The 27913-nt window shown below is 37.0% G+C and overlaps 1 protein-coding gene across 6 annotated transcripts in view; it reads left to right on the forward strand.

The window, feature by feature from the left end:
* The window catches only part of RIC-3 (RIC3 acetylcholine receptor chaperone), a 144463-nt gene that overhangs the window by 67101 nt on the left and 49449 nt on the right, over nucleotides 1-27913 (forward strand). For 2 of the 6 annotated variants that reach the window (XM_081742275.1, XM_081742279.1), the window contains 4 exons: nucleotides 7941-8084; nucleotides 12788-12980; nucleotides 17369-17389; nucleotides 22267-22412. In XM_081742275.1, the coding sequence (XP_081598401.1) occupies nucleotides 7941-8084; nucleotides 12788-12980; nucleotides 17369-17389; nucleotides 22267-22412 (504 nt within the window). Of the gene's footprint in view, nucleotides 1-7940; nucleotides 8085-12787; nucleotides 12981-17368; nucleotides 17390-22266; nucleotides 22413-27583; nucleotides 27691-27913 lie in introns of all 6 variants that reach the window. The other 4 variants (XM_081742276.1, XM_081742280.1, XM_081742277.1 and 1 more) reach the window with 3 other exon arrangements.

Below are 27913 nucleotides of genomic sequence, written 5' to 3' on the forward strand. Positions count from 1 at the left end.
TCAATGAATATCTAGATGCTACAATCCGGAATTTTTCCGTTAAAAGATTATGTTTTGATTTCCGTTGTCCGCGTAACACAGTTTCCACTTAATGTAGGGAATTTAACACGTCTTTCGATAATTATGGTACTTAGTCTACTGTTTGTGGAAGTTCAGAATTATCTCCTTCAAAACAGTTTCCTCTACTATTCATGCATCATTCCCAGCACGTCTTTCACTGTTGGAAAGCATCCTGGAACGCCTTTTTTTTGAACAACCAGAGGTCTCGTAAGAATTTTTTTTCTCTCTCTCTTCAATAGATTGGAAAACGCAACCTTTCAGGCTGGATTTCAACTTGAGGAATAGAAAAAATCTACAAATGCCAAATGAGGCGAGTAAGATGGTTTGGTACAACATTGGTGTTGTTCTTCGCCAAAAGCTCCTTAATGGCGAGTGCAGAATGGCTGGGAGCTTTGTTATAATGCAGCATCCATGTTCCATTTTTTCCAAATGTCTGTTTTTTTCTTCCTCACAGTCTCCCTCAAACGTCTCATCTCTCTCTGTATATATATAATATATATATAAGTCACTATGTTTGTGACTTAACTCTTGAACCACCTAACTAATCTCGATCAAATTTTCAACATAAGTGAGGTTCAGGCCTGGGATGGTTTTTATCATTTCACTTTGACGGCGCAACTTATGGGAGGAGAGGGAAAGATACATAAACTTGATCGTATTAGTGCCGAAAACATAGTTTTCGAGGTCGCTGAGATAAACAGTCACACTTCCGATGCCGTTTAGATCCAAATTCAGCCCCGCCACTTGGGAGAACGTTAGGGGAAATATATATATAAAAATATTCGAAAATGACCAAAGTCGGAGAGCACTTCAGTAATAATAAAAAGCGGCTAACTAACGGAGCATATTACTATTTTTTTCTTATTTGAATCCAGCGAAACGGATGAATGACACTAGTAACTTCTGAACAATATTTATTGTTGGTGGTTTAACCATGTGGCATGTATTCATAATGAAAACAACACAAAATTGAAGAAAATAATAATCATCACTTCGACATTTGAGTGACTTTGAGGTGCTTCTTTTGGGAGAAGAGGGGCTTGGTGCAAATTTTCTCATCTATTGGATGACACTGCCTTTGTTTCAACGTCATAACCATAGACCCAAGTCTCGTCACTTGTTAGTGTGTTTCAAGGTGCTGCTGTCTTCATTTGCACAATTCAAAAGATCTACACAGATTTCCACGTGTTTTGTTCATTTGTTAGCAACCGTGGAACGAATTTTGCAGTAACACGATGCATGTTCAGTTTTCCAAGATAACGTGACAGGACGATTCCTCAGCTATTTCATGGACGCCCAAACGAGAATTTTTTCCCGTACAACACCGCGCACTTTCTGAAGATGAACATCATCACATGATGTTGATTGACATCCACTTTTTGCCTAGTTTTAGACGTGAACCCACTCATAACATTGGGTTTGGCTCATACTGCATTATTTCCTATACCCGTCCTACATTTTCAAAGTTTCTCTAAATATCTTGCCTATTTTGATATTGAAATGAAATTTGACGCGCACATGCTGCCCTTCCGTAATCTTCATTTTGTAATATCTCCATAACTTTACTCCAACACTCGCAGGCAGTCACACAATCAGGGGGTAAAAGTGAGGAGGAACGCGGGATGACTCCGTCCCCCCACTTCGAAAAAATATGTACGGCGTCTCCCCAGTTTCTAAGAAATTACAATGGCCAAAGATAGGCAGGGGGAACGGCGTGGCGTCATGGCGCTACCTACTGTGCCCCCAGCTTTTCAGATCCACTTTTACCCCTGCTCACAATGACACAAGGCAGAAGAATTCCATTACGCGGCACGGATAAGCAGAAAGTCAAGGACAGTTTTGTTTATCATATTTTGTGAATTTTCGATTTATTTCTGGAGAGACCTCGTAGAGTATCCTTGTCGTGGATTATTCATTGAAAAATCAAATAAAGGACGGAAAGTTGTGCTCTGATTTTCCAGGGTGAAATAGGTTGGGGATTCGATAGTAAATTTAAAATAAATAAATAAATAGAAGTATAAAATAAAATGCTGACTTGTTAAAATGAAACATGCACGATCATTTAAATGACGGTGTAATGAAGATGATACTGCTTGCAGCATTACCTTTTAGCTATGTGCTAATTGTTGCTATCTCCCTGAGTGAAATCGTGAAAGTCACAAAATCAACGTCAAAATGATCCAGCATGCAGTTAGGCAGGTTCTTTCCAAAGAAGGTGCTTACAGTGAAGCTTGTTTAGCATGGATATTAGTTTGAAATGGAGCAAGGAATCCAAATAAAAATTGTTCAAGTAAATTTACTGATATTTCTAACCAACTTTTGATATTCCATATTTTAACAAAATATGAAAAGGGGAAAATTGTCTCAAGAAGAATAGTTACAATGGGGGAGAACTGAGAAGAATCCGTATAGGAATGCCATGAAATCAGATTTCCGCTACTGACTATTTGACAGTTTCTTTCAACATAAAAATGTTCCCCTTGCTTTTCAAAATCATGGACCACCCTACCCAACACCCAATGTAAACAATATATCAATGACGTGTAGCCGTTTTTTTTTTGGGGGGGGGGGGGCTTTGTGAATATCATCAATTTCCAGATTCAAAAGTGCCAATACCGTTGTTATTGGACAGTTCAGACTTCGTTCATCAACAGTGGCGGATCTTGTCCAGAGCCGGGGTGGGTTGATCCTGTAGTTTCTTGAGTAACAAAAATAATTTAATCTATTATTTATATATTTTTGAAAGACTGTTGTAAACTAATGATATAACTATCATAGTCTGAGTTCTGGCAGGTCCACCCAGTTTTTACCATCTAGATCCGCCACTGTTCATTTTTTTTTTTTTTTTAACGAACATAAATTTACCAAATTTGAGTGGTGCTATGTTTTGCGCGAAATACGCACAGCTGGTTTTCAATTCTCATCAACTTGTAAGATCCAATTTTGATACTAAATGGATTGTTTCGTCATACTTATATGCCTTCCACAAAGAACAAACTTACAATGTTAGCACTCATCGAAAATATTTTATTTCAAGGAGTATGTGAACTAGTTTCTGTTTTAATCATATGTAAAATTAATTTAGTACATACTAATAACTAGAGGCACGATAAAACGAAATGCATCAGAATTAAATAATTTTCAGTTTCTTGACATTTTATGATATTCTGTGTGTATTTTCATTGGTTTTCGTTGCGCGACAACACGCGAAATTTTTAAAATACGTTTTCAATGATTTAAAAACACCAGTTTTCCTCTGATGGGACGGTAGAACTTGGCATGAACGGTGCATTTTGGGTGATTCGGACACGGCTATAAAGAACATGCTCAGCGTTACCTATCACCGTCGCAAACTTTCCTACTCATAGTAAGTGTAGTTGCTGATTTTGCTTCAGTTTGATTTTAAAAATATAATTTTTCTATAAGTTAAATTTACAATGTCAAGTGAAATATTCAGTCAATTTTGTTATTAGGTACTTAATGGTTTATTTCTGTAGTGGCCTATGAATAAAAGGAATAATTGTAAAAATATCAGGGAATATTTTTTCAACCAAGAGCTACAAAATGAGAAACTTTATTTGGAAAATGCCTCAAAACGCGAACTATGAAAAACGAAACGCGAAATTTTCAAATTCTTAGTTCGAAAAACTCGTGCCCTTACTAATAACCTTCGGAGACCTTGAATTGTCGAAATATTCCAGGAACCCATGTAATCAGTTAATTCAGAATTGTATAGCAAAAACCAGAAGTTTATCAAGTTTGTTCTTTCGGCGGCAAGTGTTCGATTACTGAATGTGAAGGTTTTAATGTGAATTATATCATTCGTTGATAATGTGGAGTGGAAAGGCATCACGAATGAACTGAAGGCAACAATTGAAGTGGAAGGAGAAAAAGAAGAAACTACTATTAAGAAAGGGTTTAGGCAGAGAATCTCGCTCTCGATCAATTTGTTTATTTCTTATATTTGAAGAAGGAGTAAAAGAAATCAAGGACATCCAGAATCCAAGAATAACTAGTCATCGTCAGAAGACGCATATACGTAGATTTGCTGACGAAATGCACTGCTTTCAGATAATGAGAAAAAAATTAGGAATAAGTCTAAATGGAATACAGCAGATACTTATTAGCAAATATAATTAACTAACTATATGGCCTATAGAACCTGGAGGTTCAATGCCGCGTTCACAAAAGCCTTCCACTGACTTCTATCCATAGCCAATTGAATCCAGTTTCTACTTTGTATCCCTATTTCTGCGAGATCCATCTTAATGTTGTCTTCCCATCTGCGAATAGGCCTTCCTAAAATGGTCGTTTTCCGATTGGTCTTCCAATTAAGACTTTGAAAGCATTCCTACTTTCTTCCATCCTGGCTACATGACCTGCCCACCTGAGTCTCCTAGACTTGATGACCCTAACATTGTTTCGTAAACCGTATAAATTATGTAGTTCCTCGTTATGAAGTTTCTGCCATTCCTCATTCCCGTTCCTCTTGAGTCCAGATATTCGTCTCAGGATCTTGGTCTCAAATACTTTCAGTCTGTTCTTCCCTCAGAGTAAGCGACTGTTTCGCAACCATACAGAACAACAGGTCTGATTATCGTTTTTTATATTTTCAGTTTCAAATTTCTCGATAGAATTTGCGACGACAAGAGATTTTGAACTGAATAATAACACGAATTCCCTGCTTTTAGTAGACATTTAATTTCTTCGTGAATATGGTTTTGGTCTGATAATATTGATCCTAGATATTTGAAAGTATCCACTTTATCAAAAGTATTATTTGATATTTTAAATATCCATAATTTACCTATTATAATCCCGACGAACTTCCGTGTATTTAGTTTTCTCTGCATTTACTTCTAAACCCATTTCTCAGCAAGTGTTTAATAAGATCTCTGCATTTATTTCTATTGTTCTCCCATCATCCCTTCTTAAATTTGCATCATCAGCACGCCATAACCTGGTGAATAACATTCAACTTTAGGCCTCGGTTGCTATCTTTTATTTTCCTTATAGCGTACTCGAGGACAAAGTTGAAAAATAATGGCGACAACGCATCTCAGTAGCAAATATAATATGAAGGTAAAAGTTACGATATACACAAGAAAATAAATCAGCAAAATTGAAAATCAAAATAGGATCATTTGCTGAAAATATTGTTACTTAACAGCATAAACAAGCAAAGTGTAGAATTTCAGAATAACTTAAGTGAAAAAAGCGTTTTTAAAAAAAGCTTCTTACCAGATATTTCAAGAACTCAAGAAAAGATTGATGAAAATGGACTTTAGAAGAATAAAAAGCGAAGCATGGAAAAATGCGGTGGTGTAGAAGAATGGTAAAAATTAGATGGTGGGTAAAAATAAGATGGTGGATAAACAATCAGGTGAAATAGTAAGAGAAAGAATGGATGAATGGGTATGTTTATCAGACAAATGTATGGAAAAAATGGCAGATGGAAAGGTACTGAGACGAAGGTCAAGACTAAAATATAAGGACAAAATAATAGAAAACAGGACAAAAAGCTACAAGTAAATGAAAAGTCTAACTTAGGACCGGCAGATGTTGCAAAACAAGACGCCAGAAACGGCAGGCAAAATGACAAAATAAATTTTTAAAACGACATTGCACTCTGTAGACGGAAGTAGTGAAAAAGACGTAAGTTCCAGAGTAGCGCAGGCTAAACAAGCATTCAATAGGAAAAGAGGACTATTAACATCAAGGAATGTGTCGCTGGATGTTTGTAAATGATTTATAGAGACCCTGGTATGAAGCGTGGCGCTTTACGGATCAGAGACGTGGACATGGAGAAAAGCTGAAATATCCAAGCTGGAAGCATTTGAAATGTGGTGTTGGCGCAGAATGCTACGCATATCATTGACCGAAAGGAAAAGAAATAAAGACGTACTAAAGGAAGCTATGAAGGACGACAGATCATAAAGATAATAGGTAAAAGAAGAAACAGCATGCTTGGTCATCATATTCGGTACTCCGATTGGATCACCGTGTTGATAGACGGAAAGGCAGAAGGAAAACCAGGAAGAGGAAGACCAAGGATAGAATATCTAGATGCAGAAGAAGAGACCTTATCAGTGTAAAACAGCTCTCCCAAGGGGAAAAAAAAGTTGAAATTTCCATATTACCCACCAATGTATGGTTAAGGTGAATAAAAAAAAAAGAAGAAGAAGAGTGCAGAAATGAATATATTAATTGTATTTTTTCATCATTTTACCAAAAGCTCTCATTAAATGCAGTTATCCGCAGTAATGATTGTAAATAGCCCTAAATAATTTGATTTTGAAAGTATTGAAAACCACAGGGGTAACCAACGTGTCATTATTGTTTTATGGTTCCTTCTATCAGGCTATCGAACAGATAAATGGATTGCCAATAATTTGTGAAATGAAAAGTAGCTCTCAAACAAAAATTTGGCCTCCTTTGAATTACCAGAACACATCAAAACTAAGAAAAAATACAAGTCATAGAAATATTCGTATTAAAAACCACAGAGAAAATTTGCAAATGAATAATGTGCTGAAAAAATTAAAAAATAAAAGTTCATATTAGGTAAAAATCTATTCAAAATTCTTCCATAAAATTCGTAATTTTCCCTTATTTTAGGTAAAATTATATAACAGGGTGTTTCAAAACAACGTTGGCAACGTTTGGGAGGTTTTCCCTGACACCAAAATAAGACGAAACGTATAGACCAATCTCGGTGCACAAATGCTTCCTTTCGGAGTTACAGGCTTCGGAAAACATGAAAAAACTGGACTTTAAAGGTCTGTAGCTCCAATACTGTGGAACCTACCGTAGTCGGGTTAAGACTTTCTTTAGGAACTAGTATGTGCACGTACTAGTACTATCCATGCTTCAGAATTCTGCTGTACTTCCGCAACAATTTTTATAGAGGTACTTCAAAGTATGTGCCCGTAGCCAAACTGCCTCTATAAAAATTGTTGCGTGAATACCTTAGGATTGAGAAACATGTATTTTTGGATAGTGCACATATTAGTTCCTAAGTGAAGTCTTGACTCAGCTACGGTAGGTCCCACGTCCCATAGTTTTGGAGCTATGGACCTTTAAATTTCATGTTTTCGGTAGCCTATAATTCCGAAAGGAAGCATTTGTGTACCTAGGTTGCTCTGTCTTATCTTAGTGTCAGAGGAATCTCCTCCCAAATGTTGTCAGTGTTGTTTTGAAACACCATATATATAATATGTGTGTGTGTGTCTCAGGCTTATGTCTGTTGGCTAAAGGAGATGGTTGATTAATGAAACAGAATGATGATGAAAAACTGATGGAATGAAAATGTGGGCAAAAGGGAGAAGCCTCCCCCCCAAAAAAAATTCACGAACACGACCTTAGCTTTGGCATAGCGATGTAACACACAGGGCGATCCCAAAATATAGACAAGACTGAGGAGGGTGATCCCAAAATATAGACAAGACTGAGGGAAAAACTTGATCAGAATTATTTTTCACCTCCTGGCGTTGATTTTTTTTTTTAGGAAGTCTTGCTAATTGATTGATCTGTTATCTTCTCCTGTTAAATTGAGTCACACTAGTTACTAGTGATCTGTATTTCATGTTTGATCGAAATTTAAGAACCAACAATAAAATGGCAAATATAGCCAATGATCACAAGGAATGGTATTTATTCATTATTTCTTGTAAAAATGACATTATATACATTTTGCCACAACTGCTGATCTCTAGAAACCTGGAAAGAAGCGTCAAACCAATCGAGAAATTTCTGACCCAAGAAGTAGGGAGAACTTTATTTTGCATATCTGTTATTAATTTAGTATGATATTGCTCTGTTTTAGTATGTGATATGATATTGTGACTATTTACAATATGGTTCTTTTGATTTCTTTTTAGGCCCCTCCAATTCCTGGAATGAGGCCCCCAATGGGTGGCCCTGGCCATGTTGTTCCTCCTCCAAAAGGGAGTGGAACAATGGGAATAGTGATGCCTTTATATACTGTAGGAATAGTCATATTTTTCGTATATACTATTATGAAGGTAAGTTTGAGTTATTTTCTATCAATATACTATAATGTTGCCCAAATGAAAATAAGACGAGTTATATCTAAAGAATAGTTTATTATAGAGTAGGTTCTTACAGAATATGTGAAGTACAGTTAATCTGTAACATGACCTACAGTTTTTTTACCATTGATATTGATGCACTGATCCCATTGGATAGGAAGACAGTGTATGAACTTCAGTGTAGCAACTCTTGGATTACTGACCGATCCCTTGTTCCACGGTGCTCTGCACTTCTTTTCCACAGGTGAACATGTTGCAAGTCATCAAAAACAGAGGGAAGCCCGCCATACACCTCCTGCATCTTGCGATAAATTTCTGAAGCCTGCACGCTCTCTGCACAAAGAAATTGAATAACGGCTCGTTGCGTTGACCTGAAGGAATCTATCATGCATCCAACCGCGTTAAACAACTTTCACCAGCTGTGAAAACAGCTCCTGATGCCGTTTGCTACAAGTGCAAACTGGGAAACAAACCACACCACCTATCGGCAACTTATTTTTCCATTTCGATTAGATACAATGTCACTACAGTAGACCCACGAGTATCCGGCTCGTGACTATCCAACCTAGTTTTCTTTTATCGTAATTTTATGAGTAAGGCATGGCATTGCATTGGCAACATTGCGAAGGCATTGGAAGCGGGCGTCTGCCACGATCCTTATACGTGTTATGTGCAAAATACAAGTTGTGACAGAAAAAGAGCAGCGTTCTGCTCCTTATTCATTGTTTCGTCAATGTATAATGGATCTCAATATACGTTGATGCTAGTGGTCTACTACTGCCACGCTTAGTTGCATGCATGGGGAGCATGCCCGCGACCGTTCGGTCTATTTAATGGACGGGTTCCGCCAAACAAGGCACCCCGCCCGTAGTTCCTCGATACTGTTATTGTATTCTCGTGCACGTGGTGCGCCGTCAGGATTTGTCCCCTAATCCTGACGCCTAAGCGATGTAACCCCCATTCTCTGAGGGAGTGGGATACGCCCACTGCGCGGCCAGACCGAAACCCTTAGTGCCTACCAGTTAACGTACTAGTTGAATCAGACTGCTAGCGAGCCAGTCCTACCATGCTCTGCAGGCATGACGCCCGAGCGTTATAAGGCAAGCTCACCTCCTGCCCGTGTTTACCGTTATCCAGATTCCTGGTATTGGCTTTCACAAGCTACCGAATCCCACGGTATGACCACAGCCCGGCAGGGTCCAACCCAAATCCGGGGCCCCAGGCGATGCTCGAGGGGGCTTGTTCATTCCCGGCCCTGCCTACCTCTATCGTTCAACTGGCAACCGCCTTGTCGTGTAGAGGTACCACGCACACGTCGAGATACTCCGTATCTCATCCCGGACCCAATAGTACGTGTTAAGTCACCATTTGAGTTTGGTGCCGGCCCATATCCTACGGAGTTTCCTCCCTTTAGCGGGATTAGAACCGTTACCCAGATTCCTGGGATTGGCCCGTCCCGCACCTCCCGACAGGCAGGAATCCGACACTCCCCCCAATCCGGTAGGGTAGTCCAAACAATACGAGACTTCCTCTAATTACGGTAGAGGTACACCGTACATTACCAGAGCCAAAGACTGATGTAGACCGTTTGCTCAAGGTAGACATTGTCATTTGGGAGCCGTGTCTCCCCTGGTAGCCCGCCCAAACAATACGGGGCTACATATCTTTAACGTGTTTAGGTACCATGTACACGTTGTAGCTAAGCTACTTGTCCGAATCCCAATGGTACGTGTAAACTACCATTAGAAGGGACACCCGCACCCTTCCTTCGGTAGGGTCGTTCAAACAATACGGAACTATCTCTTCTTACGTGAGAGGTCCACCGTACATTACCAGACCCAATGGCTGATGTAGACTGTCTACCTTTAAAGACAAGGGCCATTTGGGAGCCGCGGCTCCCCTGGTAGGGTCGTGGCTCCTGCACCTAGTGAATGTGCAAGCCTAGGACGAAGGAGTGACCCACTTCCTCAGCGCTCCTGAGATACGAGTATGCGTTAGGATACTAAGTATCTCATTCCGGACCCAAGAGAACGCATTATACTCTCTTTGAGAGCAGTACCTACATCATCCTCCCGGTAGGGCACTGGATCCGCCCACACTCTTGGACACACCAGCTACCTACTCTTTTTAGCGTGTTGGGGTACCACGCAGCCTTATCTCCCGGACCCAAGGGCACGGCTTAGTTGCCCATTTCGGGGGATAACCGAAGGCTCACCTCCGCCGGTAGGTTGTTGACCCCGCACGCTGCCCGCTGTCATATGGCAGTTAAGGTACCGGCAGCGGGTCTGGCAACAGGGTCGCCCTATCTCCCCCGTGCTACCTCCGCGCCCGTAACCAGATGCGAGCCCGGTTTAGGAACACGGGAGACCCTATAGCAGAACATGCCGCGATCTTCGATGTGATCGCAGAAAATTCCCGGCGCCTGTGCAGAAAAATTGTCAGAGGAGAAAAAATAGCCAACGGAAAAGTATAAAACATGCCTGCTATGTGTAGTTGTCTTAAATGGACGAACTATTCGCATAAATATATTTTGAACTGTTTTTTACTCGCGAAAAGCGTATTTTTAAGTATCACAAGTGTTTCTTCTGCAGAAAATTTTTACAGAATTCCTGCAGAAAACTTTTGACTTACAAAGGCTCATCGCAGAAAGACAAAGACATCTCTGATTGAGGATAACTACTACAGATGAAAGAACTGGTTCACAGCACAATATTTAATTGCAAAACATGTGCCACATGTCCTCCACCATTCTCAGCACATTTCCTCAAACATTTCGCCATGCTTCTTTGAATCGTCATTGGAATTCGTGTGAGAATTCAGATTGCAATGACCATCTTTTCCCAAAGGTGATCCAGCTCTCTAATTACTTAAGGAATTCGAAGGTTCGTTGCTGCAGAAACAATGTCTGTCCATAGGATCATAGTAATGCCGAGCCAGTCAAATATGGATGATCATTATTCATCTCTAAGATTCTTCTTTATACTATCTCCTAATGTTTGTCTTCTTTCACACATTGCTCCCTTTCCCCAGATTTCTGGTTAGGAATCTTATGTACCCTGTATGTATTTCCAATGTGAGTGACGTGCCCCGCTCAACTTGGACATATCAATTCTATTATCTGTTTGACGTTCAGCACTGGCATATGCAGGATATTTTTTCAGAGGGGCTGGAATTGTAGAGTGCATAGCGTAGTTAGTTGAACTTCATCTTCTCCATCATAATGGGCTGTATATTTTTAATTTAGCTAAGAAATGGTGTCTGAGCAAGAAAATTCTTATATTTATCTAAAAAAAATTTGGGAGGGACTAACGCGTACGCCATTGACAGTCGGTGACCTCTGTCTGTTGTGAATGTACGTTTTTTTAAAATTCATTCCTATGTTCGTCTTTTTTTTCCATCAAATAATTCTTATACAATATCCAGGACTCTCCATATGGAAAAGTTCACAAGGGTTGAAATTAGGTGATCGTAGTGGCTACTCTACCCAGTTATCCCAGTTCAGCGTCTGAGTATATGTAAAGTACGTTTTGCGTTGGGGTAATAAATTCTAAGACATTGTAGCTACCCTGTATATTGTAAAACAAACTCGGCATTTGATTTAAGTTTAAAAAATAATAAAAATTAAAAAATAAGATCAACATCAGTACAAAGCATAAAAATTGTATTACGAATCTGGTATTACAATTTTGGCAATGTAAAATTGCTTTCATCAGACCTGTTATCCGATACTGTGATGCAGGGTTATTTTACAGGTTTGTCCGGAAAGTAGTAGGACTGATTTTTTCCCCGCCAAAACGTGGTGAAGGAGGGGAATGTTACTGCGCTGGTTGTAGGGTTGTGGGGTCTTAGCTACCAGCGTACCAGTCGCCAGTCATCTCCAAACCTTCTGCCAAGTTTAGATCGAGTTTAAGGTGAGCTCCTTTCAAGGTGCCTTGTCATCTTCACAATGAATCGTTTGTTAGAGTAGCGTTATGTGGTGAAGTTTTGCGTCAAAATGGGTAAAACTGCGAGTGAGACCCATGACATGATCAACTCTGAATGGCACACCCCCGTCTCACCTCGCCCGAAAAAAAAAAAAAAAAAAAAAAAGCACAGAGAGTTTGTTTCGCCTGGTCAGACTGTGAATGATACATTCGACGTGGAAGTACTTGAAAGACTTAGGAAACGAGTCGCCCGCGTCCGTCCAACAATCGCTGGATCATGGAAGCTTCATCACGAAAATGCGCCGAGCCACACCGCCTTTGCTGTCATGGACTTCCTGACCAAAATGGCATCACACAACTTCCTCAGGCACCCTACAGCCCAGATGTCGCTCCTGTATACTTCTCGCCGACTGAAAAGTGTCATGAAAGGACGGCACCACGGCTCGGTCCAGGCTATTCAAAGAGGCCGTAACGAGAGAGCTGAAGAGCATTGTAATTTCTGCATTCCAGGGAGCCTTCAGTGATTGGCAGAGTCACTGAAAACGCTCTGTTAATGCTGAAGGAGCATATTTTGAAAACTATTAAGTCGATGTGTCAAAATTGTGAATACTTTTTTTTTAAAAAATCAGTCCTACTCCTTTCCGGAGAAACCCTGTATATATGTATATTCTTTCTTTGGTGAGATTACCTTAATTAGTTGCAAAGCCAGTATGAGTGGTAGTATACAACATTTAATCCGTTATTTCGAAACAGGTATTATTTAAGAAATCGGAAGATAGAACGCCTAAATATAAGGACTTTGGAATGGATCCTGAATTTCGAAGAATGGTTTTCGCCGAGGAGTACAGGAGTAAAGCATATGCTTATGAAGAAATGCAACAAAGAGAGAAAGTTTCTATGAAAAACGGTCGGAAACCGAGCGAAGAAAAGCCTAGCAGTAAACTCGGTAAGTTAATATATTACATTCTAGTATAAGTTTTCTTATTTTGAATAGTTCCTGTGTAATTAGCTTAAAGCTGAATGCTCTTCATCGCTTAATTTATTGTCTTACATTCGTAATATCCTTCATTATTTACTGTGAATTATTCTGCTTTGAAAAGGAGCGAAAGATCATCACTGAAAACGCGAGTTGCCAAGTATTATGATTTTCTTCCTTTTTCTCTGCAGTGAATTCTAGGTATGATCAATTCAAAAATTTGTTTTTGTCATTGATTATTGAAGATACGGAACATTATAATAATAATTAAAACTAACCTAAATAGTATTCCTTTCATGTGCTATTTAAACCTATATTTCAAGGACAACCGAAAAGAAAACTAATACTTTTTTTTACGTTAAATTTGATAGAAAATTAAATAAATTTCAATCGAAAGTACACAGGAAACCTTTAGTAGGTAATATATTCGTAAAAAGAACTCCAGGACACCTTTGGCAGACCAAAGTCAGCGTATGGATAAACATGGTTATTTGAGCTTTCAGATTGGTAACACTTCAGGAGGACTGGTTGAAGAACTGAGTAGAATATCAAACTTAAGGTGTATAAACTGTGGTAGTCCTATTATGATGGAAATTTGGAAACAAGAATCCCATAATAGTTTTAAGATGTGGAGAAACAGATCTGTGTTAACTGTACGAATAAGAAAACATAATGTTTTTTAAAAAATGGAGAAAATGTACGTAACCAAAATAAAAGTTTCTGGATTTAAATAAAAATTAATGTTTATGATAATATGTAGAGATAAAATAGGTAACATTTTTTTTCGCATATCGTTACATAACAAGGGGCTACATTAAACTCGAAGTCCGTACGTTACGCTTATATAGTATATACTGTGCAGTCATACGTTCGCATAGGTATTAGAAAAACGTGTGTCTTCTAAAGAATGCGATAGTAACCAAGACGTTGAATGAGAGGGGTCACGCAGTACAAAAGCAGTCATCGTAATTTTTATTTTCAAAATATTTCTGAATATTTTCTTTAAAAGTTTGGAAGTATATGCCAACATAAAATGGCGTTACTGATAGTGGTTCCAAGAGAGTAGGAAGAATTTATGGTGGAACCACCAACCGTACGTAACAATCAGTACCACCTCTCTACGTTAGAAAGTAGAGCTTTCAATCCATGTAGGTATTTTTTCTTTCGTACGCGTCCCTACAGTTCAAGCTCGCACTATGGCTGGCAGAATTTTTTTGTGCAGTTTGATGTTTGCCTGTTGTGCACATGCCATTATAGGGCAACTTACTTGGATAGTATATTCTTGTAAATAAAATTACTTTAATGTAATGTAAATAAATATTACTTTAACTTTTGTTTACACCCTTAGCATTCTTCAAGCAAAAATAAAAACCGATTAAATTACAAGTTTAGCTTCCTCGTGGTTATATGGTTAGCGTACACGTCTTCGGTGTGAAAGATCCGTGTTCGATTCCCAGTAGGTCCTCATGTGGTTTTCACCCCACGTTAAGTTGTAGGACCTCGTCTCATATAGCCTAACTGCTGAAAGGGATATTGTACTTCAAACAAACAAAAAGATTATGCTAGAAAAAAATTAATTAACCTTGTTATTTTTTTCTTTAAAGAAAAGTGATGACTCAAACGAACATTAAAATATACTAATGATAGTTTAAAGAAATGATAACGTGCAGAAATAAATGGTCGCCATGGTCACGGGATCTTAATCCTATATGGGGAGTTTTAAAATTAGTAGCATAGACTGAAAATCCTGCTTCTGAATAATCTCCGAGGGAGAATAACTGCATGCTTTATTCTAGATTAATATATGTTGAAAAGAATTCAAAGTACCATTGTGGTACGTTTGAGAAGGTGTGTTGAATATGGTGGAGGAAGTGAGCGTATTCATGTCATTAAAGATAGTTTGTTGTTCATTAGTTTTCCCATTGATTTCAAACTTTGGAGCCAGCGTATGCCACTTACAGTTACCATATTAACCAGCTTAACGATATGAAAACCGAAACAATTCGTATCTATCTAATAAAAATATATCTTTAAAAAAAAAACTATCTTTGATATCTATCAGTTATGTTTAAAAAGCAGTTGAAAATACCCGTATAATACATATGTATTCGACACTGTTTCATTCATGCTCTATCAGTCAACAATAGTATTGACTTAAAAAACATACTCAATCTCAATTAACCATGGAGTAACAACATGCAGAATAGCAAATACTCATATCCTCTACACACATACAGTATATGAACGCTTTTATTCTCTATCCCCCGATATAATTTTTTTTCATAACCCTGATGCATCTGTAAACAAACTCTGTATTAGATTACCTTCATTGATAAAACTCTCATAATATTATTCCAGACTACAAACTACATAATTGTGGCAAATACAGCTCAATATGTATTCTTATTCTCAAGTTCAAATATAGACAATTACCACGCAGCCAAGTTGTGTTATCAATTTTTAAGCCCTCAATAATAACTCTCATTCTATGCTCTCAGCAGTATCTTGAAAAAACACACAATGAAAATACTAAAAGTTAGTGCTGAGCTTTCGAACCACAATGGCTAATCATCGGAGAGTAGGGGAAAGGTGGACGAGTGGTACACAACTAACTAGTTTCCTTCTTTTCCCCCTCTCTTTTCTTTTTTTTAACTGTTGTATCTTCTAATCTTCAACAATGACTCATCGTAGTTCAAAATCTAAGTACTTCTATAGATACAGATATATATAGTAATTCAAGTAAGTCACATTGTTCTCTGGTTCAGTGCTTCCTGTTTCATTCTAATATGATACTGATTAGAAAACATGTTACATTAGACCGAGTGGAAGATAAGGCACAAGCTTTAACTCGGTCTTTAATAAACTGAAAATGAAATTAGGTGTTTATTATTATTATTATTATTATTATTATTATTATTATTATTATTATTATTATTATTATTATTATTATTATTATTATTATTATTGAAAAAGAAAAAAAGAAAAACTTATGGACAAGAAACATGCAGTGCAACCAGTGGCGTATTTAGAGGGAAACTATCGGGCTCAAGTTCTCTTCCCTCCCCCCACCCCCCGCCGAAATATATTTGTTAGTTTTTCGCATTCCACATACGACAATAATCCTTCTTACCATTTCTAAGAATTTCATTGACTTTCCATTTTCTTATGCTCTTTGTTTAGAAATAATACTGTATTTGTCAAATTTCATTCCATGTAAGAACTGCGTTCTTTTTTTCTTTCCTTCGTCCATTCTACTCTTCTGTTTCTTTTTCTTAGTTGCTACTTCCTTTTATTTTTCCTATCATACTTTCGACCGTTGTTAGTTGTGATTCAAATCGGCCGTCGTAAGTAATACCAAAACTAAGAGGAGCTGATAAGCAAAACTGATGTTCCACACCAACTTGCATGGATATCAATATAACGGGACTTTCGTTATTATAGCAAAGGAATATTTACATCGTTTAGTTATAAAGAAAGGTAAATGTTTGAAGTCAAGAAAATCAAAAGGGGGAGAATGAGTAACCCGGGAAATTAGGTAGGCCAAGAGGATGCTTCCTTTTTCTTCTATGAATAGAACAAAAGTTTAGATTCACTGCTAAATTTTGGTGTGTATCATATCACATAAGATTCACCAGCCTGCAATTCTTGCCATTAAAACTTCAATCAGTATATTTCAGCTTCAACTTGTCTCAACATTTTCTTTCAGCTAAAAACGTACACAGTTAAAACGAAAAATTTCCAATTTTTTTTTTTTTTTTTTTTTTTTTTTTTCTAAAATGAAATCAGGTAAGTTGAAATGAGATTACAAATATTCAAAATGCGTTTGCAGGAGCGTCATTTCAGATTTAATTGAGGGTAAGATCCTCCACTGACACACGAGTTTCACGTTTTTTTTTCCTAGTATACAGGCAATCGATTAAAATATATTTAATTCTCAAACTCAAGTGAGCAGTTACCCCCCTTCCCTACTTCCTTGTGTTGTGCATAGTACGGGCGAAACAAAATCTTAAATACGCCACTGGGTGCATCGATTTCAAAATTCAAGTGATTTCATTTTATAACATTCTTGTACATTGTTTTGTAAGACTGTTTTTTTTTTCAATTCGAATAATAATAATAATAATAATAATAATAATAATAATAATAATAATAATAATAATAATAATAATAATAATAATAATAATAATAATAATAAAAGAAAGAAGAGTCAGTTCTCTTCTGAAGAAATCTTTAGCTTAAAGAACAGTTTGTAATAAGTTAATTAATGACCGAAATATTTCTTGCAGTAATAAATAAGGTTCCATTATACGTGTGTAATATGTAATTTTTGTATTTTTGCTTGCCATTTCATAATTAAGGATGGAAGGAAAGGGATACGAGTAAGTATTTGGTCTTTTTACTTACTACTGAAGAGAATGAAATTACAGACCATTTGGATTCATTTAACTCATTGGTGTCGTAGCATTTTGTCATTAAACTACTGTCTATACGAACTTTCTATAGATTTCGATAGACCGTATGTATTGAATGAATAGTACGCGTGTAATATCACCACGTGTAGCAAAACCTTATATTAATAAGAAATGACCACATTCTGATAATTATGCCAAATGATTATGCATACCAATGAATTAAAGGCACACAGGATTTGACATTCATTACTTTATCTTCTTGTCAAATACAGGATGCAGTATTCATCTTAAAATTAGTTAAAATTCTAGAAAATAATTTCAGTTTTTAAGGTTTTATCTTTTTTCACTGTACTAAGTTTTTCTTTTCCAGTCTTTTAACGGTTGTCATTTCTGGAGCTTCGCATTTTGTATTTTATCCGTGTTTTGAGAACTTAATGGTAAACTTGACCATTTATCACTTACGTCTATACACATTTACATCGTTTACAATATTTGACGTCGCAATGATGGTTTTCTAATCAACAGGCTGTCTCTTGATTACGAATGTCACAACCGTATAGTCTTCAGCAAAACTGCGTACTCATTTTGGTTATTTGATGAGTGCGTTTGGAGCAAAGGGACCAATTTGAATGTGTTTATGCTGATTTGAAGAGAATTATATCCTCCCCCCGTGACCAATTCGCTTCAGAGTTATCGATAAAAAAGAAGCAGCCAAAGACGATATAACCCGTAGTAACTTTAACAATTCAAGATTTTGAACCACCGAGTCGATTGAAGCTTTTTATATTGGAAAAAAAGAAAAAAAAAAACAATTAATGCAATAATTCGCTTAATGCTAAATTCGTTCTACTTTGAGTCCGTATGAAAACATTGCTCTCTTATAGCTCTTCGTCTGTGCCTTAGCCACGATACTGCTATCACTGCAGGTACCAATGATGAGGCTTATTTTTAAACGCAGCGTAAACACTCTGAAACAGACAAAGAATTAACTCAGAAAACATATTAACTTGAAGGGTCATGTGCAACGAAATTTTTTTAATAGATCTGAATAGACAAATGAAAGCTAACTGCCTATAAAGAAATGGCATTTTCTTACCGTTGTTAGTATGTTTTCTTCCAAGTATACATTACAGAAATCGCGCACTTTGTCAATATTTCCAAAGCCAAGGCCAATTTCGATAGCCTGTTCCAATTACGTGCGCGGTGTATTGTTAGTAAAGGTTCAACTACACTAACACTTCTAATCTTTATTTCTTCATGTGAACTAAGAGCTACAAAAGTCTTTGGGCAAGTTCTTTCTACAGTGACTACATCATAACATATTAAATTTAGCACAAATGTTAATGTTGAAAGCTGAATATTAGTATAAAAACAAAATATTTTAATTATAATTGTACAGTGTGCAGCAAAAAACCTGCAACATGAGCATGTAAGTTTATTGCGAAACTACGCCTAACAGCGCAGGGAATCAACATAACGTCTAAGTGTCACGAATCACGCCTGGGAAAGCTTCAGCGTCCTCAAATGCGCACTTATATTGGAGCAAAAGTCTTCGTCGTTTCATAATAAACTTACATGCTCATGTTGCAGATTTTTTTTTGCTGCGGACTGTACAATACTGCATGATTTTATGAATGTGGTTTATATCATGGTAAACAGTACTTACCTTGCATCACTTTTGGCAACGCTACTGAAAGTATATTTACCAATACTATTCATTAATGGGAACCATTAACCCTTAATGGAAGAAATATCGTCTAATTTTCTTGCAAAAATCATTTCTGTCTTTTGCAACAAGCACTTCTGTCTTTTATATCTTGGTGTAGAAATGAAAATTTTCAATGTTTTTGACTTATTGTCTGTTTTGCCTTGCTATTTATTACTGATTTTTTGGACTAAACAATCAAACTTAGATTTTAACGCCTCAGCTTGGAAATTTCGTAACATACCTTTCAGAATCAATGCTATATATTTTACAGTAGGACTAAATGACGATGAACCGCACATACCTGTTGTGACAAATTCGTGTTCAAGGCAAGATTAGAAACAAAACTCGTTCGTAATTCTGAGACAGCCTGTATAGTGAATATGATATCTTAGCGATACTTTAAATGGTTCTCATCCCGGATAATTAGCGACATTCAATTCCTTTCCAATACATTACATGGAGAATCAAGTGAAAACTATAAAAGCGATTCTTCTGGAAGTTGGCAATAGTGACATGATTTGAAGAGTTGTCGTCAAGATTCTGCACTGAGCTGGAACGTTATACAGAAGGTTGATCTGTCTATGTGTGTCTGATTTGAAACTTTCACCTTTGCTCACAGAAACGACCGATCCGCATGATTCAAACAGTATGAGAAAGCCAAAGGTCTCTACTATCGCGCCAAGGTCGCGTGTGTGGTGTGTGTGTGCATCATGGCTCCTAGGGTGAACTGGTTTTAGGATGGCTACATCCCAGCACTTTTCCTCGCCAAATTTTCCGTGACACATCAAAAACAGTGCAGGGAAAATGGATATGCACTGGGGTGAACTACCACCTCGACATAAACACAAACGTCACTAAACTTCTTTCAGCCAGTAAAGGAAGTAGAAAGCGAACATGTACTGCGGTGACTCCACTTTTAGCTCGAAGTTCTGCCGAATGACTGCAGAAAAACCTACCTACAAAACGTGTAATGCCAAGTCGATTACACGTGGCACAATCAACTAATGAATCGGAACCTATGTGGCAAATTAAAGCTCCAAATGGTGCTTAAAAGTCGTGGACATGTCTTTACTGTGGCCCATCAGAGGGAGAGAAGGATCCACTATAGGCGCTTCTACGAACGCCATCTAATCAGGAAAAGTGAAAGTTTGTTGCCACACTCGATGAAACATGGTTTATCTATCAGATTGTGCAAACTTCAAGCCATAATATACACCCCACGAGACTCGAAAATCTCTCCTGACTTCATCTGTCAGTGCAAAGCAGTTTCTCGAAGGGATTTCTGTTTGTCGCGGGATACTACTATGAAGACAAGTTAACGATCCGGCATATGTCTAAAAACTGCAAAAATAACTCCACATTTTATCAGCAACATATCCTCACACTAATTATACAGGTGTCCTTGAATGGGAATGCTATAAATCAAGTTCGTGTGCATATGGATAAGGCCTCATCACATACATCCCGTTTTGCATAGAGATTTCTACAACAGATGACGGTAGACACCGACATCCACTCCATTCTCTTTCAAAAGATACCAGTAAAGTTGCCTGATGCCAGTCTCATTAATTTTTGCAGGTTTAGCCTGTTGTAAAGAGCACTTGCATCTCGTCGTGTCACAACTGTCCATGGCTTGTAGAAAGTCTGCCAGGACAGATCAAAATTCCCATTTCTGTAATTCAACGGAGCCTCCTATAGCGGAACTTAACGATGTAAGACTATTGTCAGGACACATGGTGTTTATATAGAGAGTGCAACCGTTGATGGTCTCGTTGCTTTTCTTAAGGTAGGCGAGACGTCAAAATCGGACACATAGCTGGATCAACCTTCTGCATGGGGATAGGGCAGCATTAGTAATACGAGTCGATAAGGAACAGTGATCTGTTATTCATTTTCTAAGTAGTGAAGGGATCGAGAAATAAAAGTGAAGTATGGTGTTGGAGGTGTGTCTTTGTAGCATGTATACGATTCGAATGAATTGGGAAGTTTTAAGTAAACAGCGTCAGTTCTCTGACACGCTGTTTCTTTTTGATGCATGTTGCCAGTGGCGAGTAGAGCAACTGTGGGTTTGGAGATTGGTTTACATAATATAAATTCTAGACTCCATTCAGTCGAATTTTGAGCCCCTTGTAGTGAGATAGGCATCGGACTATCATAAAATATTATCCTTTATTAATTTCTCCATTTGTTTATTATAAGTAACTGTAATTTTAAAGATCATTCAGAAATATTTTGTTTACGTACGTTTACGTGTATTCTCTTAACATTTCATTTTTTTCCTTTTTCATAGTGTACAAATTTGTAGTGTTTAAAACAAATTAGTTTAGGAGAAATCGCGCACATTTAACTTTCAGAGAACCCAGTATTTTTTTAAGATATATATTTTTGTATTGTAAATTGATAATGGGTGACTCATAATAATCGCAGGATAAAGTAGTTTTAGTAATATATACTATAAAATCGATGTATAATATACCTATATAACCAAGCGATTAGCATTCAAGGTCTCGAATTGTAGTACCAGAGGGAGTCGAACATATTCTGTGTTGACCCAACATCGGAACAATTGGAAAAAAACAAATTGAATTAAAAAGTATTGTACTCCGTATAAAAAGCGACAAATAACGACGATGAGAACCATTTGCTGGCCACACACTACTCAGTTATCAACTTTCGATCCACCCGAGGCGGCAGGATTTAGGGGGTGGCAAATTTTCTCCTACCTGTTTGTTTTTCATACTCCAGTTCTGGAAATTACAGAAGTTTGGTGGCAAATACTGATATTAAGAGGCGGAATTTTCTAGTGGCCCGGGACAGCAATACGGCCTTGTAGATTGTAACACTTAAGATTTTTAGATTAATTTTAATAAATTGATATGTAAACACTTAATGATGAATATAATTAATTTGTTTTAAGATATAACTAATATGGCAAATCAAAGGTAAGTTATTAAATTCCACTGTGACATTATTTGATTATTTTGTAAACAATTGTGGTACTCTTTATTAATATTTGAGTCTTAAGTTTGCAATTGATTTTATCTTATAGAGCTCATTAACGCTCATATTAAAAAGAACGTAAGGTAGATAGTATTTAATCTAAGTTATCAAACAATGAAATGATTTGTTTTTCCAGGAGATATAGAACTTGACCAATTGCGCAAGCGGCTTGAAGAAACTGAAGCTGCCATGGAGAGAATAGTTGCTCAAATGAGCTCGGTATCCGACAAGTTAACAACCTCCGTGGCAGCTGATGTTCTTGCAGAATCTCAGGGTAGCAAGGTTAGGGTCATTTGCCAGTCCATGCATGATGTGTATATATATATTTCTTATCTCCCAGATTATACATATATATTTATATTATAAAAGAGTTATTAGTGTTCGTCAAGAAGGTAGATGTACATTATATGTGACACCAACTAACTCGCTCACTGGACACGCTATCACCATAGGTGCCAACAGTAGCTCACAACTTGAGCATGCTCTAAATAGCTCAATACGAAATGTGTTAAAGACTTCGTTATTAAGGGGAAATACAAAGTCTGACTTGGTTTTGCACAGGGAAGCGCATTTCAAGTTGTTTAATACATGAGAAACGAAAATCATCAGTATTGCCAGGTCATTTTCCTAAAAATGTTGCAGAAGTAAGAGAAATAGCTACAGTCATAATTGAAATAGAGGCATTTATTTTAGAGTAAACCGACAATACTTCTACAGACCCTTAATTATTTTCATCAAAGTTTTTTGTAAGTTCCGCGAAGTAATTAAGGGCCTGTAAGTACTGTCGGTTTACTACAAAAGTCGAAAACGTTAGCTTCTAATCTTGTTTTGGTTAAGATTGTTTGGTACCGGCGCCATCTTTGATTTTCAGTCAGTGAATTGTTCTTGTTCCTTTGAAATGAACGATGATTTCTGATTTCTTCAGCTTATTTGCTTAAATATCATTTGCTTTATAAAAATTTACTTTAATTTTGAGTATAAACTTAATGTTAAGTAGATTATGTAATAGTATACATACATGTGTCATTTTTACACCAAATAAACTCTTTTCCGTCAAGTGCAGACCATTTAAATAATCATGGCCAGCCAAAAGATCAGCCAAAATGGTAATACTAAAATCGCTGTTCATGTGAACGCTAAAAGAAAGTAATTCTCAGTGTAAACCAACGAATGGGAATCAAAAGTATAAATGAATGAAGAAAATGAGAGATAATATTGAAAATTAATATTTTCAATTATTGTTATAGTTCTCTTTTCGAAAATAGGAAAACAATAAATGCGCAAAGAACATAAGTAAGCGCCTGGCAAAGTTTTATTTAGGATTCTATCAAAGGAACGAGGGAGCACCGTAGTTTAGTGGTTATAGCGTTGGATTCATGTCCGCGTGGTCCCGGCCGGTGTTTCCAAATTTTCGGCGTCCACCCAGCATCGTGAGGCAAACTGGGGAATCACGTGAAAACAAGACGTGACGACCACTAGGTCTAGAAAGCTCCTGATTCGCCTAACCACGTGCTCGCCGCTGGACTGAACGTAGTTCAGCTGGTCGCTAGCAGAGGGCGCTGGAGCAGGCTTAGGCTCACAAATGGGCCGTTATGCCAATATGCCATTTTTTTAAAAAATCAAAGGAACGATATACAAAGAAATGTAATTTACTTTGGATAAAATTGTCTTGTTTCTCATGCTCTCTACTGTTTTTTTTAAATATATATATAATTCTTCAACTTTTTTTTCTGAAGTGACCTGTTAATGCTATTTTTTTCTCATGTATAAAATAATATATATTTGTAACCTGACCAAATGACGCGATAACAAACTTTACTTTATCATTTTTTCCGTATGTTTTCTTATTTTCTTACCTAAGAATGATAAAAATATAACATCTCGTGTAGTTGTATACATGTAATATTTCTTGTTATAAAACCATTAAATGTTTTGAATTTCTTTATCTACAATAGAGTGAAACGTCCTAACCAATTTCTGTAGGAGGAAACTAATGTATCACATAAATATATAAAGTGTAGTTAGGAATTTCGATTGTTAATGAGTGTCTTTAACTGTACAGTTAAGAGAAAGAAATAAAAATAGATTTGTTTCCAACGGTAATTAGCTTGGTGTGTGTTTGTTACTCGAGATATCAGGTTTTTTATGTACAGTCTCCGATTAAACATAGGCAGAACAATCAAAATATAAATTCTAACTTTTCTAGTTTCTTGTAATCTCTTTGTGTGGATTTTTACAGTAGATTGTGAAATCTGACTCCCCCCTCTCTCTATCTATCTATCTGTCTATCTATCTATTTCTTTCCGTTAGCAAATGTGTACATTTTAAATAGATATTTCGGAGCATCCTGTTGCGATTGCAGTTTCTTGAATTGCGTTAGATACATTACCTTTCCTATCAAAATAGTTGAATACATTCAGAATTATCCTTGTTTGTACTTCTTTGGATTTCCCTTTACGCCTGTGTTTCGACGGCATGTATCGCTCGTTGTTACAAAATTCAGAACAACTAAACCATTAAACAAAACAAAAATGAAAGAAAGATCGAAATAATCACTAAAAATTGGACGAGTTCATCGGAAGAGTTCATTGAGTTTTGAAAGGCTTATTGCTCACGTTTGAACATATGCGTTCCGGGTAGTAAGACAAAACTCAACAAATGTTACGTACAATCTAAAAGCTCGGAAATTACATTTGAACTGTTCGAATAGTAATACTGAACTGCTCTGTGGGTGCCAGTTCTCGTGCCTAGATGTACCGAGGGGACACCGAAGTCTAGTGGTTAGAGCGTCAGACTCATGTCCGCGTGGTCCCAGGTTCGATTCCAGGCCAATGCTTCCCAATTTTCAGCGTTCACCCAGTGTCGTGAGGTAAACTGAGGAGTGACGTAAAAACAAGATGTGATGACCACTAGGTCTAGAAAGTCTAGATGCGCCTATTAAGGCGTCGCAGCGCGCTGAACACCCTAGACTGGGCGTAGTTCAACCGGTCGCTAACGGATGGCGCTGGAGAAGGCTTAGACCCATAAAATGGGCTGTCACGCCAAGTGGTGGTGGTAGATATGTATAGTTTGTGGAAGTCGCTCATCTTTCCCTTAGCAAATACAATTTCCAATTAAATGGACGATTATTTTGACCGTGCAGAGTGCATTTACAAGGAAAAAAGCCATTGTTGAGTTCGCCCGTACTACTCGGAACATCTCATATACACTGCACCTTATCACTGCACGAAATGAAAACTGAGTACACAAGTTAGCAAGTAATTGCTTTTTATCGTTAATCAATGTTACTTGTATTCATGAAAATAATTGACTATGTGCGTAGACCTAGGCTTTACACATAGCAAACTAAAAAAAAAAAATCAAAATCTTAAGTAGTGCTCTGAGAAATCGAAGTGTAAATATACTTCTTTTTATTTTTTTTTAAACTCGATTGAAGAAATGCCACATAGAATAAGTTCGACAACTCTAGTACAACTTAGATACAGGAAAACACTCTATAAGGCTGTGTACAGCAAGAAAATCATTGGATTAACAATAGCAGCTTTACCTGAATTGGTTTGCCTATCTGAGTTAGCTTACAACATATTTTTCGTCGTATGAGGCAGTGTGACGACGAACTTCCACAAATATATTATGTGTATTGACTGTTGACGAGCACAACGATCAATAATAACCGTAAAATACTTTTAAAAATAACAATTGTGTTATAAAATGCACGAAAAAGATTTTAAAAAATAGTCATTTTGGTGGAGTAATTTACTGTTGCCGTATTAATTGAGAAAAATACGTTAAAAAGGAGTGTATTTGGTGGGATAGAGTAAAGAAATTCGGACTGACGGAAAGCATTGCGTTCTCTTCCCTACGGATTGAGGGCTAAAGTTGTATTGGTATTATGGAAGAAGGTTGCTTGTGACCAATGCTTAAAAGGTAAATGCGCCACATATCGAACTGAACCACTATGTCATCCGTTGAAGTAATGCTTAATTAACTTGATTTAGCTTACGTATACACGCAATCTAAATATATGTGTAATAACTTAATTTTACATTAACACGATGAACTGGAGCGAAAATTATGTGAAAATAATATACAGAGTGTTTCAAAATGAATATCGGGGTTTTAAGGTTTTGTAGCATTTATTACATCTAACGTACAATTATAAATAATACATTAAATGAAAGAGCAACTCAAAGAGTTCTTGCTGCAAGTGTTCAATGTGAGCACCATTCGTCACACGGCACACATCGAGTCAATACGCGAGAAAAACCTATAAACTTTCCGCCAGGATATGACACATTCAATTTAGAAAGGTCTCGTTGCAGCTGTACCATCTCGTGGGGATTTAGTGAGCACCAGATGCGAACATTATGAGTGTTCACATCGCCACTTGACGTGAAATGTCGATTCATCACTGAAGACGACACAATCCAAAAAAAAATTCGTGGTCATGCAACAACATTTGGCACATAAACCGTAGTCTGTAGGCTTTAAAGCTTGTAGCAACTACAAACGATAAGGACGCAGTTGTAAGCGTCCCCGTAAATTTCTCCACATAGACAGTTGCACTGTAACTACAGATACAGTCTTTGCAAAATGTAAAACACAAAAAGCTTTTTGTTCACAAGTCGCCATCTTTGCTGCTAGCGCTTTCTAACGGCAGACAGAGGAAACAGTGCATGTACATGGATACGTACAAAAATCTGTTCTAGTTGCTCTTCCGTTTAGTGTATTATTTATAATTGTAAGTTAATTGTGATAAATACTACAAAGCCTTACTACAAAGCAATACTTAAAACCCCTTTATTAATTTTGAAACACCCTGTATTACTGTAAAAAGACACTTCTATTAATGATCTAATATAATTTGGTTACCACCCTTTTCCTATTTTGAAATAATTGAATTGAAACATTGCAATTAATAAGTTGCAATTAAATCGTCATAGTAGTTTTAAATATTAATTTACCTCCACGCGCGTTCTAAATTGCAATTAAATCGTCACAGTGCTTTTAAATATGAATTTATCTCCACGCGCGTTTTAAGCTGCAATTAAATCGTCACAGTAGTTTTAAGTATGAGTTTTCCTACACGCGCTTTTTAACTTGCAATTAAATCGTCACAATAGTTTTAAATACGAATTTACCTACACGCTAACAGATTGATATCAGGCAGGCAGTGTACATACCGAAGCGGCGAGTGTTAACTATTAGGAATTAACGTTACACACAGACTGATTCATTCTCTTTTTATAATAAGGATGTGTGTTTTCTTGTGCAGAACTGTGTAAGTACTTTTATTTTGTACATGATAATAGTTAATCCGGTGTCGAGCTGTGCGAGTGATAGAATTGGCACGCTTTTGAGCAAGACAGAGCATGATCAACCTGGGCGCCTATGCACGCTACATCTTGAAAGTTTTATAGTTGGTTTTTTTCTTCCTACTTTCTTTTTCCTAGTTGTCACAGCAATCTCAGGTTTAATAGCAGAGGTGGATCATCACAGAGAATTACTTGAAGGGATAAAATCAGGGCAGACTGTGGATCAAAGTAATTCTGATCTAAAGGTACCGTGTAGTCAAGTGTAAGGCATCTTGTTCAGTGTTTTTTCTGCATGTGCTATGTGAAAAAAAAAAGGATAACCTCATGTTTTGTGTTACTAGTGGCTGTAGCACTGAACTCCTCCAAAGAAATCAAAGTTTCTTAATATTTCATTATTATTATTACTATTATTATTACTTTTTTTTTCGTTTCTCTCTCTCTCTTTCTCTTTCACACTTTCTAGGATAT

This window comes from Thermobia domestica, chromosome 16, assembly GCF_964235325.1.
Source record: "Thermobia domestica chromosome 16, izTheDome1.hap1.1, whole genome shotgun sequence".
Classification (NCBI taxonomy): Eukaryota; Metazoa; Arthropoda; class Insecta; order Zygentoma; family Lepismatidae; genus Thermobia; species Thermobia domestica.